An 11,308-nucleotide genomic window follows, 5' to 3' on the forward strand; every position below is an offset into this window, starting at 1 on the left:
AAGAATATTTCTGGAAAAAAGATGTCATTTTTTTTTTCTTTGGGGAAAAAAATACGATTTTTCGTAAAAATGACTTCATCTTGGAGGGAAGTATTTATTTTCTTTAAATAAGACTTTTTTTTTTTTTTTTTTTAAACGTTATTGTCATAGAAATTGGACTTTTATCCCCCCCCCCCCCCAAAAAAAAAGGATCTATTCTCTCTCAAAACCAAAAATGAACGTTGTGCGCTTGAAATGTCGTTTGCGTGGTGAGGATCGCGGCTCAGGCGAGGTCGTCGTCGAGGATGTGCAACCGCGGCGCGCGGGTCCGCTACTGGCTCGTCAGCCTGCTCGCCTTGTCGTCGGCGCTGGTCCGACACGACCCGCGTGACCTTCAGCTGGATTTGGACCTGGACCTGGACGTGGACCGCAGCCGAGCCCGCCTGTCACACTTAGGCGAGTGATTTCCCAATGTTGGAATGTTCCGTGTGTCATTTTCTTACCATTTGATCAATAACGCTGAATCATTTGTTGAATTCATCCCTAATAAAGAATTTGTTTTGTGACGATGCCAAAAACATTTTTCGCCCGTTTTCCACGAAAACGATCTCCCGCGACTTTGCGCGTTTTGCTGCTTGTTTTCCAAAACGTCTTTTTCGCCTTTTAACGCCGCTCGTCGTGCTGTTGCAATACACCAGAGGGATCTGTGGTGAGTTTGCATTCGCACAATAGCAAAATAAATGCTATTTATTGCTTTTGGAGATGTGAATGAATACATATCTTCTTCTTTTCCTTTGGGCTTGTCGCGTTTGGGGTCCTCCTTTTTCTCCTGCATCCTCCTCTCCAACACCAACTGCCCTCACGACATCCATCAACCTTCTCTTTGCCGCTCAACCCGCTCGGACCCGTTCGCACCGGCTTGTGCCCCCTTTACGCTTGCATTATATGAATGAGTATGTATGAATTTGTCAAAGTGTGGCAACCATTGCATGTCTTTACCATTATTACGATTGCATAAAAGCAAGGGTCTCCCCAGAGTTTGAAGGGCAACACCTTTTTTTATTTGAATGGGCAACCGCCAAGCTGGCATCAAAACAATTGCTCAATTAGAATTTTCGTCTTTTTATTTTTTATGATTTTTTTTTGTTAAGCGTCTTTACCGTTATTGATCAAATGATGTGAAAATGACCCCAATATGTGTGTTCTATTATAGTATATAGTCCCGGCCGGCGTGATCTCCATTTACTCATTTCCGTTTCCATTTGTTCTCCAGAGAGAAGCCACGCCCCCGAAGCCGGGCATGACCCCGCCCCCCTGCCCATGGAGGCGATCGACTTCCTGATGGAGGCGGTGTCATACGACCAGGTGGGCAAATGTCTGTGTGGAAAACTCGAACTTTTTATGCCCCAATTTATGGGCACGCCCCAAACCACGTATGCTATCATTCTATTGGCTCAGTCCACAAGAGTCCTTAAATGGAAACTCCCTCATTAATCTTCCATTCGGTTCAAAGTGATATTGGAGTTGCGTAACGGTCAAAGAGGCCGCGCCGTTTGTTGTAGGCAGAATTATTGAGTTTCTTCCCTTCTTGGAGCAAGTACGACCTTTGCCGTGGGGAAAAAAAAGTCTTGCATATTTTGCAGGTGACCTTGCTTAGTCAGCTCCTTTGTCGTCAAATATTCGAGTTTGCCACGTGAACCCGACACCCGCTGACATCAGCGAGGCGACTGTTTCCCAAACACGACCGCAAGCTGTAAAGCACCGTTGCGCAGTGGAAAGTCGTCGCGTCGACAAATACGTTCGAGCCCTGCTCGCTAGCGTCGGTCGTAGAGGTGTTTTCCAGTGCTTTGCTTGTGTCCAGGACTCGGGCGGCGCCGCCGCCGAGTCGGGCTCGCATCTCGGCGGCCGCTCCATGCGCTCGCCTCGCCGCTGCATCCGCCACCAGCAGTCGTGTTTGGGCTTCCCGCTGCCCTGCTGCGACGCCTGCGACACCTGCTACTGCCGTTTCTTCAACGCCATCTGCTACTGCCGACGCGTCGGGCACGCCTGCCCGCCTCAGCGCACCTGATACGTCAAGACGCACGCTCGCCCGCGCTTGACACGGCGCCGGGCCGCCGCCATCTTCTTCTTGCATCCGTGATGGACTTAATGTGCTTCAAATAAACGGAGTAATTAATCTGTTTGTTGTGTCACGCTTTTCGCTTCAGTTTGACCTTGCCTCCCAGACACCAGGGGGCAGTGGCGAGAGGACGCGCAACGAGTCGCTCGGGCTAATGCTAACGTGCCGAGGCAATGTCAGCCAGGCAAAATTAAAAGAATAAAAATAAAAAAGAATAAAAGAAAAAAAGACTTCCCACTTTGAAAGAAAATAAGACTTTTAGCTTGGAAAACAAATAATGTGACATCATGATTAAAGTACAAAAGACGGCGAATAAAACAGGATTAGGACGTCGTAAATAAGACATTCTGAGTAAATGTGGTGGAAAGACGACGAATAAGACGCGAGTCAGACTGGCGACCGGTTCGGGGCGTGGTCCGCCTTTCGCCCAAAGTCAGCTGGGGGTAGGCTGCGGCGCCCCGCGACCCTGACCGGGATAAGCGCCGTTGCAAATAGATGGACGTGAATAAAACACGGTGACGAGGAAATCTTTGACAGGACGTCGGAAATAAGATGACGCCAATCCTTCTCAGAGAGCGCGTTTGTGGTTTTTGAAGCTTTTATTGTGTTCAGTTGGAGGCGACGATCTGGTCCATCCAGGCGCGGAGCTCGGTGACGCGGGCGTAGACGCCGGGCATGGTGGGCGTGCACGTTCCGCTGCCCCAGGACACGATGCCCGCCAGGGTCCAGGCGCCCGCCTTCTGGCAGACCAGGGGGCCGCCAGAGTCGCCCTGCAAAAAGACAGAGTACCGATTAACAAATAGTAGCGCCAAAGAGTCGCGGTGAAGGGCTTGGCACTAGATATTTGTGATTCAAGACTCCGTGTCAGTGGAGACCGAGAAGATACTTGTTGGTGGTACGCATTAAGTAGTGGGCTTTCTTTGGTCGAGACTTGGCACTGGACGCTCGGAACGAGACATTTGGACTCAGACACTCGGTAGTACTAGCCACAAGAATTGGTACTGCGGACTTGGCAGTAGACACTTGATACTAGTTGGCATTTGATTGTAGACACTTGAAAGTGGAGCTCTCCCCACCACGCGGGAGGTTTATGTTTCTGTTTGGGGATCTCGGGTCAGCTTAGGGTTCCGCCCACCATGCAGGATGAAGCTCCGGAGGCTCCGGCGCAGATCATCAGGTTGCTGATCTTGTTGCCCCAGTATCTCCGGCACTGCTCATTGGTCAGCAGCGGCAGGGAGGCCTGCTGGAGGAGGGCCGGCGTGTCGGGGGCTGAAACACAACAACGGGGTCGGGTTAGGGTCACGCGGCACTGTGGGCGGCGGGCGTCTCCTGACCGTTGTGTCGGGTCAGCCCCCAGCCGGAGGTGACGCAATTCACGCCGCCGAGGAAGTCGTCGCCGGCTTGGGCCACGCAGACGGGCGACACGCGCATGTTCATCTGGGCGGGGCCGGCCAGCTTGATGAGCAGGATGTCGTTGTTGATGGTGTAGCCGTTGTAGCGGGGGTGCTTGAACACCTGCCGGGCGGAAAGGAAGCCGCAGCGTCGACACGAAATTCTAACGACGCAAACGGAGCGGCGGTCTCACCTTGCCCACCCTCATGACCTGGGTGTCCTCGCCAGCGGACGAGCGGTCGTGCTCACCCAGAACCACGCGGTGGGAAGTCCTGCACCCGCAAAGACCAAAGCCAGTTGTCAATCGACACAATCAATAATCAATAAAATTTACTCATTCTTTCAGCCAACGAGTCGAAGCGGAAACTCGGCCAATCGACGGCTCGTATCTCGAAAAAACCCCTAAGTCGAATCGCTTATACTTCCGGCTCGGCGCCTGTACGTTGGGGTTCACCCCAGAAGACGGAAGGGTCGCCTCCCTCTGCCTTCGGGTGGGGGGACGGGTCCTGACTGCTGTTTGTGCTTATGCACTAAACAGCTGTCCAGAGTACCCACCCTTTTGGGGTCCTTGGAGGGGGTGCTGGAGAGCGCTCCCCCTGGGAACTCCCACGTTCTTCTGGGGGACTTCAACACTCAGTGGGCAATGAGAGTGAAACCCGGAAGGGCTTGGTTTCATGGAACGAACCCCCACACCCCGATTTGAAACCCGATTAGTTCTTTGTTATTGGACTTCTGTGCTGGTCACGGATTGTTCTTAATGAACACCGTGCTCAGACATAAGGCCGCACTCTATGCACTCTGTACACTTTCGACCACTGCTCGATGAGCGACCTTGCGGTCGCGTCATCGGACCTCCGGCCGCATGTTTCGGATACTCGGGTGACGAGAGGGGCTGACGTGTCAACCGATCGCCACCTAGTGGTGCGTTGGCCCCGACGGTCGGGGAAGATGCCGGTCCGGCCTGGGAGGCCCAAACGCATCGTATGGGTTTTCTGGCGGAGTTCCCTATCAGAAGGAGGTTCAAGTCCACCTCCGTCCAGATAAGCAGAAGAAAACGGACGGACGGACGTGGATGCCATTTGGATTCCAAATTGCAAATGACACGAAGACGAAGAGGCGGCACGGTGGCCGACTGGTTAGAGCGTCAGCCTCACAGTTCTGAGGTGCGGGGTTCGATCCCCGTCCCCGCCTGTGTGGAGTTTGCATGTTCTCCCCGTGCCTGCGTGGGTTTTCTCCGGGCGCTCCGGTTTCCTCCCACATCCCAAAAACATGCATTCATTGGAGACTCTAAATTGCCCGTAGGCATGACTGTGAGTGCGAATGGTTGTATGTTCCTATGTGCCCTGCGATTGGCTGGCAACCAATTCAAGGTGTACCCCGCCTCCTGCCCGATGACAGCTGGGATAGGCTCCAGCACGCCCGCGACCCGAGTGAGGAGAAGCGGCTCAGAAAATGGATGGATGGATGGACGAAGACGAAGATGCTATGGCGGCGTTGCTACCTGACGTTGCAGTGCGCGGCCGTGACCGCCCAGTTCTCGTTGATGAGGGAGCCGCCGCAGAAGTGGAAGCCCGTGTAGTCCTGACACACAAACATACGGCGGCGCCGTCACATCGCTTCCCGTGCGCCTCTCGGGGCGAGTGGAAGTTTGCGTACCTGCAGCGACACCTGCCAGGGCCACGAGTGAGGCACCGCCTCCTCGCCGTTGACGATACGAGAGTATCCCGTGATCACGGGAGCGATGGCGGGAGAGCCGCAACCTGATGACATCGCCGATAAGACATCTTGAACAGGTGTCGCGAATAGGTCGTTTCAGCTAGCTGAATGCCAGCACGCTCATGCTAACTCACCGTAAGCGGCGCCGACAAAGGCGAGGCACGACAGGATCCACAGGAAGCCCATGGCGACAACATGCCTTATCCGAGCAAATGTCAGGCTTTTATACGCACACGGGCACGCCCGATTGGAGGGGAGCGGCAGGGGGCGTGGCCACGCAGCGCGTGGACGTGAGAGTTCGGACACATGGAATTGTGGGAAATCTGCAGCTGAGCAAAGAGCGTCCTCCGAGTCGCGAGGAGAAATGAACGCGACGACCGTCACGTATTGTACGCTGCCTTCCTTTATTGGCGGCTCGATTGATTCTTTATTCACGCCGTCATTCGTGCATTTATTAATGGGTTATTGATGGTTTATTAGTTTCTTTTGAAAAAGCCTTGTTGACGGTTTGGTGCTTTGACGTCATTGTTAATGACGTTATTGATGTTTTATGTATAGCTTTTATTGGTGGATTACTTACGGTTGATTTAATATTTATTGATTGAGGGATTCACTGAGTGTTATTGATGGTTTATTATTTTTAATGGGTTTATTGCAGGTTTTTATCAATCATTGACGCGTATTGACGCAATGAGCAAACATGTACCGTAAGATATAAATATACTGTACGGTGAGCTGTTTGCTGCATTCAAGGACGCTGTGCGACAAAAGTGCCCGCGAGTTTAAAGGTCATGTTTAACATGTCTGTCTTTTTCCCAGCAGCCGGCATACCGACTGCGTTATTTTTTTAAACACGCATCCTATTTCCCATTCGTTCTTAAGCAAGTGTGGGAAAGTATGCAATTTTGATTTTGTCAGTCAGACGGTTATCGCGGTTAAATACTCCTGAGAAGCAGGAAATCAAAAAGGCTTTCGAAATGCAGACAAAAGGAAGTGGCAGGGGGGAAAGCAAACTAGCAAAGAAAAAGGAAAAGTAAAAGTCATTTATTGTGGCTTACCACCATTTTGGGTTCATTCTTACTGATCACGCCCGAGCCTGATGACCTCCACACCTGTTCAATCAAACAGTCACTTGAACAGAATCGGTCCTGACAAAATCAAGTCGGACAAAAATATCTCAAAAAGCTGCAAAAGAATGACACGATCCAAAGAAATTCCACGACAGATGAGAAATGAGAAAGTCTGGAAAGGCTTACGACGCCATTTCCAAATCTCGAGGACTCCAGCGAACAACGGTGAGAGCCGTTCTCCTCAAATGGAGAACAGCAAGCACTCATCCGGGAGGCCACGAAGGCACCCGGGACCGCTCCCGAAGAACTGCAGACCTCTCTCGCCTCGGTTAAGGTCGGAGTTCATGACTCGACAATAAGGGGCCAAAATTGCCTCAGTGGCAGAGTTCTGGGGTCAAAACCACTGCTGACCAAAAAGAACATGCTATACTTTTGTAACCTTTACAGGTTCAGACAAGTTTATAAACAAAGTGTTGACCTCAACCCGAGCGAGACGCCGTGTCATGACCTCAAGACGGCGAGCGATTGACAGCAAACCTCCCAGCAGGAATTTGGCCGGTGTCACTTTCACTATCCAGGCGATAATTCAAGTTACCCAAAGATGCCAAAGTTTCCCCTAGTGGCTTGCACGCTACTTGCGTGGTGACATTTTGTGCTCTTTCGAGTCGCCAAAGTTAAAGCAAATTTAACTTTGGCGACTCCACTGTTACAAAGATGTACAGTAAACCCTAACCCTATATCGCGGTCTTCCCTTCACGGTCCCGCTATTTGGTGGTACTGTACATATACATACATATTTAAATATGTTTGTATTGTGTATTGTTTGAAGACCTGGACTTTTTTTTTTGTTTGTTTCTGTAGGTATTTTTGTTTTTATCAAAGATTTTCACTTATTTCCGTGGGGCTGCAACATAACCCCCGTGATGGAGAGGACTTACTGTAAATTTACAACAAATGACCAAGTGTGTCACTAAAATGTCAATTTGAAAGTGTTCACTGGCTGCTGCTGCTGTTGTTCAAGGCACACTTGTGTTTATTCATCTGGTACTTGTGGGTGAACTTTTTCTGGCAGGCGGTGCAGCTGAAGGGTTTTTCTCCGGTGTGCGTCCTAGTGTGAATGTTCAAGTGTCCTTTCTGGGAGAATCTCTCGCCGCACAGGGAGCAGGGAAACGGTTTCTCTCCAGTGTGAGTCCTCATGTGCTGGGCCAGAGCCGAGCGGAAGCTGAACATGGTGCCGCACACGGAGCAAGGAAAAGGTTTTTCTCCCGTGTGCGTCCTCATGTGCGTGGTCAAATGCGCCTTGCGCGTTAGTCTTTTCCCGCATGTAGGGCAAGCGAATGGTTTCTCTCCAGTGTGTGTCCTCATGTGAATGAGAAGATGTCCCCTGCGGGTGAATTTGCCACCGCAAACGGAGCAAGCGAACGGTTTCTCTCCGGTGTGAGTTCGTCGGTGTTGAACAAGAGCGGATCGGTCGCTAAAAGCGGTGCCGCAGACGGAGCAGGAGAAACTTTTTTCTCCCGTGTGCGTCCTGGCGTGCGTGATTAAATGTCCTTTCTGCGAGAATCTTTTCCCGCACACAGAGCACGTGTAGGGTTTCTCCCCAGTGTGGGTCCGCCTATGTCGTATCAGGCTGCTCATATGATAGAACCCGGCCCCGCAGAAGGGGCAGACGAAGGGTTTCTCCCCCGGGTGGCCGATCATGTGACGGACGAGATGTTTCTTCAGATGGAAACTGCTGGCGCACACGGAGCAGCTGAACGTTTTGCTGCCCCGGTGATGCCCGGCGTGTCTCTTCACGGCGGCTTTGTCGTCAAATGTTTTGTCACATTGAGGATATTTGGAGCGGGATGCGCCTTCGGAGTCTTCGTTGGTGTCAGGACGCGACGCGTCCCCGCTGGCCGAGAGACGAGCTAAGAGGCTGCCTGAGGCTCTCTTCTCTTCGTGCTCACCTTCTTCTTCTTCATCTTCACTCTTCACAATGACATGGAAGCCTTCTTCACTGACGTCCACTTCCTCTTCTTCCTCCTTAACGTGGTGAGAGGGCTGCGGTCCCCCCCGCGACCCCCCGTAGCGCCACTCCTGCTGCTGCTTATTATCTTTGCCGACATCTGCGGGAAGCAAGAAGACAAACGCGCAACATTAAAGTAGACCTTTAATGTAACGGTTTCCAGGCGTCTTTAAAAAAACAAAAACAAAAAAAAAAGGTCTCAAATAAAAAAAGTCTACACACCCCTGTTCAAATACCAGGGCTTTGTGATATATGAAATCAGACCAAGACAAATCATTAAAAAAAAAAAAAAAAAAAAAACTATTTCCACCATTAATGTGACCAATAACCTGTACAACCCAACTGAAAAATAACAACTTTTGAGATAATGTGGTTGCGCAAGTGTGCACACCCTCCCTCAACCGGTGACGTGGCTGCGTTCAGAACTAACCCAACACATTCAAAGTCATGCCTATGATGAACCCCAAATAAAGTTCAGATGTTCAAGAAGGCTTTTCCTGGCGTTTTTAGTAGTCACATGTTACAGCACAAGATGAAAATCTCCACAGAATCAAAGTGATTGTTTATAGGTATCAGTCAAGAGAAGGGTACAAAAGGCATTAAATAAATTACAGAACATCAAGTGATCATCAAGTGGAGAAAATAAGGCACAAGATTGATATTACCAACAACTGGACGTTCCTCCAAAATTGACGAAAAGATGAGAAGGAATGAAAAGGATGGCTGCAACACGTTCCAAAAAAGCTGGGACAGGGTCATGTTTACAACTGTGTTACGTCACCTTTTCTTTTAACAACATTCAATAAACGTTTGGGAAGTGAGGACACGAATTGTTGAAGCTTTGTAGGTGGAATTCTTTCCCATTCTTGCTCGATGTACAGCTTCAGCCGTTCAACAGTCCGGGGTCTCCGTTGTCGTATTTTACGCTTCATAATGCGCCACTCGTTTTCAATGGGAGACAGGTCTGGACTGCAGGCAGGCCAGTCTATTACTCGCATTCTTGTACTGCGAAGCCACGCTGTTGTAACATGTGCAGAATGTGGTTTGGCATTGTCTTGCTGAAATAAGCAGGGGCGTCCGTAAAAAAGATGGCTGCTTGGATGGCAGCATATGTTTCTCCAAAACCTGTATGTACCTTTCAGCATGAATGGTGCCTACACAGATGTGTAAGTTACCTATGCCATTGGCACTAACACAGCCCCATACCATCACAGTTGCTGGCTTTTGAACTTGGCGTCCATAAAAGTCCAGATGGTTCTTTTCCTCTTTGGCCCGGAGGACACGAATAATAATCTAACCTTCGACAATATCACGACGACAAAGAGTGCGCTCCTTACATTTACATTATGGTAAGTAAAAAATAAATAAATAAATAAATATATATATATATATATATATATATATATATATGCATTCTGTTGTTTTTACATGCAACAAAGCCTGTGGGATGTGTTGCTACTGACATTGTTATATGAGAATCATTCATTCATTCCAGCTGAATTGATGACGCGCCACGCCATCAGCGACTCGAATTGCTGATATATAAGTATGATTTAAAACATAGACATACAACTCTAAAATTGCATAGAAGTAAAACAATGAGAAACCCAATGAAAACAACTCAAAGGTTAAAAAAAGAAATAGAGCAAAGTTAAAAGACATTAAATGTTAATTAAAAGGTAAGGTAACAAGGTGGGTCTCGAGCCTGTTCTTATAAACATGAACCTTCTCTGCGGCCCCGAGGTGCACCGTAAAACTGGAACGATGTCCAGTGAAAACCTCGGAATGAAAATTGAAAGCTTCACGTTCTTTATTTGTGGCCAATTTAAGAGATCGAGAATAATATTGTACTTCCTTTAAAAATGTTATTTAGGGCCCATATTCGTCTCGGAGGAGGCCGCTAACCGATATTTGGAGCGGATCTGATATTAATTTGCTGTACAAGGGAAAATACTGGCATCAGTTTTTTAAATAATACAAACTACTACACTTAACTTCATTTAAGCAGCTTTTCAGATTGTTTTCAGAATTTTCTTTTTCACTCTTAGATAACAGAGACTTTTTTTTTTTAGGGTTAGCTAAGCTTTGTTTTACAATTCTAACAAAAAGCGCAGGGAGCTCCCAGGGTCAGATGCATGTCGTATAAAGGTAAGAGAAAATTGAAATGGTGAAGTCGATACTTCCCTGAAGTTTATCCAGTTTGAGCTCTTCTCGGCATGCGACCTCGTGACGTCACCCACACCAGCCTCAATCAGTAGATCGAAGATGTTATCGATTCAAGATTTGAGAATAGTGGTAACTCAAGACGTCAGAGTGCGAAGAACCAACCTGCAGTGTGCGAGACCATGAGAGCCTCCAGTCGTTGACGCTGTCGCCGATTCTGCTCTTTTGTCCTGGAAAGTTCGTCCTCGTACTCCGTTATGGTTCTCTCCAGAACCGCAAAGATGTCCTCCACGGCCGCACTCAGTCGCTCGTTCACCAAATGTCTCAGCATTTTCACTTTGCACATTTTAGCGCGACAACAACAAACACTCGACGCTCCGGCTAGCGTGCGTAGCTCACTTGCGCCTGTTTTTGTCCGCGGCTCGCAAGCTAAGCCAGCTGGAGACGAGGCGAGTTCATGTGGAGATGTTTCAACATTGATATTGGACTGAAACGTTGCGTGAATGACCAGAAAAGGCAAAAAAATAAGAGCGATGATAAAAGACACGACGCTAGCGACGTCTGACTTACTTCCGGATCTTTCTTCTTCGATGGTGCCAGCTGACACTGTTGCTGACACCTGTCGGAGCCACGATGCAACTACACGCAAAACTGAAACAATTCTAATAATGTCCACTATTTTCATGTATTTTGATTTGTATACGTTTTTATTTGTACCCATAAAATTGTACTTCGCTGTAAAACGTGGAATACAATTTTGTACCGTTTTAATTTGATGACTTTATTTTTTTATACGATGTGGTGCCGTTTTTAAAGTGGCTCACACTGAAAACAACAGTTGTGATATTTAATTTCAAACAG

General features: G+C 48.7%; 2 protein-coding genes across 2 annotated transcripts; both read right to left on the bottom strand.

Annotated features, from left to right (window-relative positions):
• Window positions 1–2,678: 2,678 nt before the first annotated feature.
• Window positions 2,679–5,493, bottom strand: LOC133469132 (chymotrypsin A-like). Its single transcript, XM_061755813.1, has 7 exons — window positions 5,341–5,493; window positions 5,147–5,250; window positions 4,992–5,071; window positions 3,684–3,762; window positions 3,433–3,613; window positions 3,234–3,367; window positions 2,679–2,868 (listed from the first exon to the last, which is right to left on the bottom strand). The coding sequence occupies exons 1-7, from the start codon at window positions 5,390–5,392 to the stop codon at window positions 2,707–2,709; spliced, it is 792 nt and encodes a 263-aa protein (XP_061611797.1). The 5' UTR covers window positions 5,393–5,493; the 3' UTR covers window positions 2,679–2,706.
• Window positions 5,494–6,234: 741 nt separating this feature from the next.
• On the bottom strand, window positions 6,235–11,056 carry LOC133468996 (oocyte zinc finger protein XlCOF6.1-like). Its single transcript, XM_061755507.1, has 2 exons — window positions 10,613–11,056; window positions 6,235–8,384 (listed from the first exon to the last, which is right to left on the bottom strand). The coding sequence occupies exons 1-2, from the start codon at window positions 10,791–10,793 to the stop codon at window positions 7,270–7,272; spliced, it is 1,296 nt and encodes a 431-aa protein (XP_061611491.1). The 5' UTR covers window positions 10,794–11,056; the 3' UTR covers window positions 6,235–7,269.
• Window positions 11,057–11,308: the final 252 nt, after the last annotated feature.

Source organism: Phyllopteryx taeniolatus, chromosome 2, assembly GCF_024500385.1.
Source record: "Phyllopteryx taeniolatus isolate TA_2022b chromosome 2, UOR_Ptae_1.2, whole genome shotgun sequence".
Lineage (NCBI taxonomy): Eukaryota > Metazoa > Chordata > Actinopteri > Syngnathiformes > Syngnathidae > Phyllopteryx > Phyllopteryx taeniolatus.

Coding starts and splice junctions, on each gene's coding strand:
- LOC133469132 (XM_061755813.1), bottom strand. CDS start 5,392: ATGGGCTTCCTGTGGATCCTGTCGTGCCTCGCCTTTGTCGGCGCCGCT. Junction 5,251..5,340: donor CTTTGTCGGCGCCGCTTACG/GTGAGTTAGCAT, acceptor CGATGTCATCAG/GTTGCGGCTCTCCCGCCATC. Junction 3,614..3,683: donor AGGTCATGAGGGTGGGCAAG/GTGAGACCGCCG, acceptor TCCGCCCGGCAG/GTGTTCAAGCACCCCCGCTA.
- LOC133468996 (XM_061755507.1), bottom strand. CDS start 10,793: ATGTGCAAAGTGAAAATGCTGAGACATTTGGTGAACGAGCGACTGAGT. Junction 8,385..10,612: donor CATGGTCTCGCACACTGCAG/GTTGGTTCTTCG, acceptor TGCTTCCCGCAG/ATGTCGGCAAAGATAATAAG.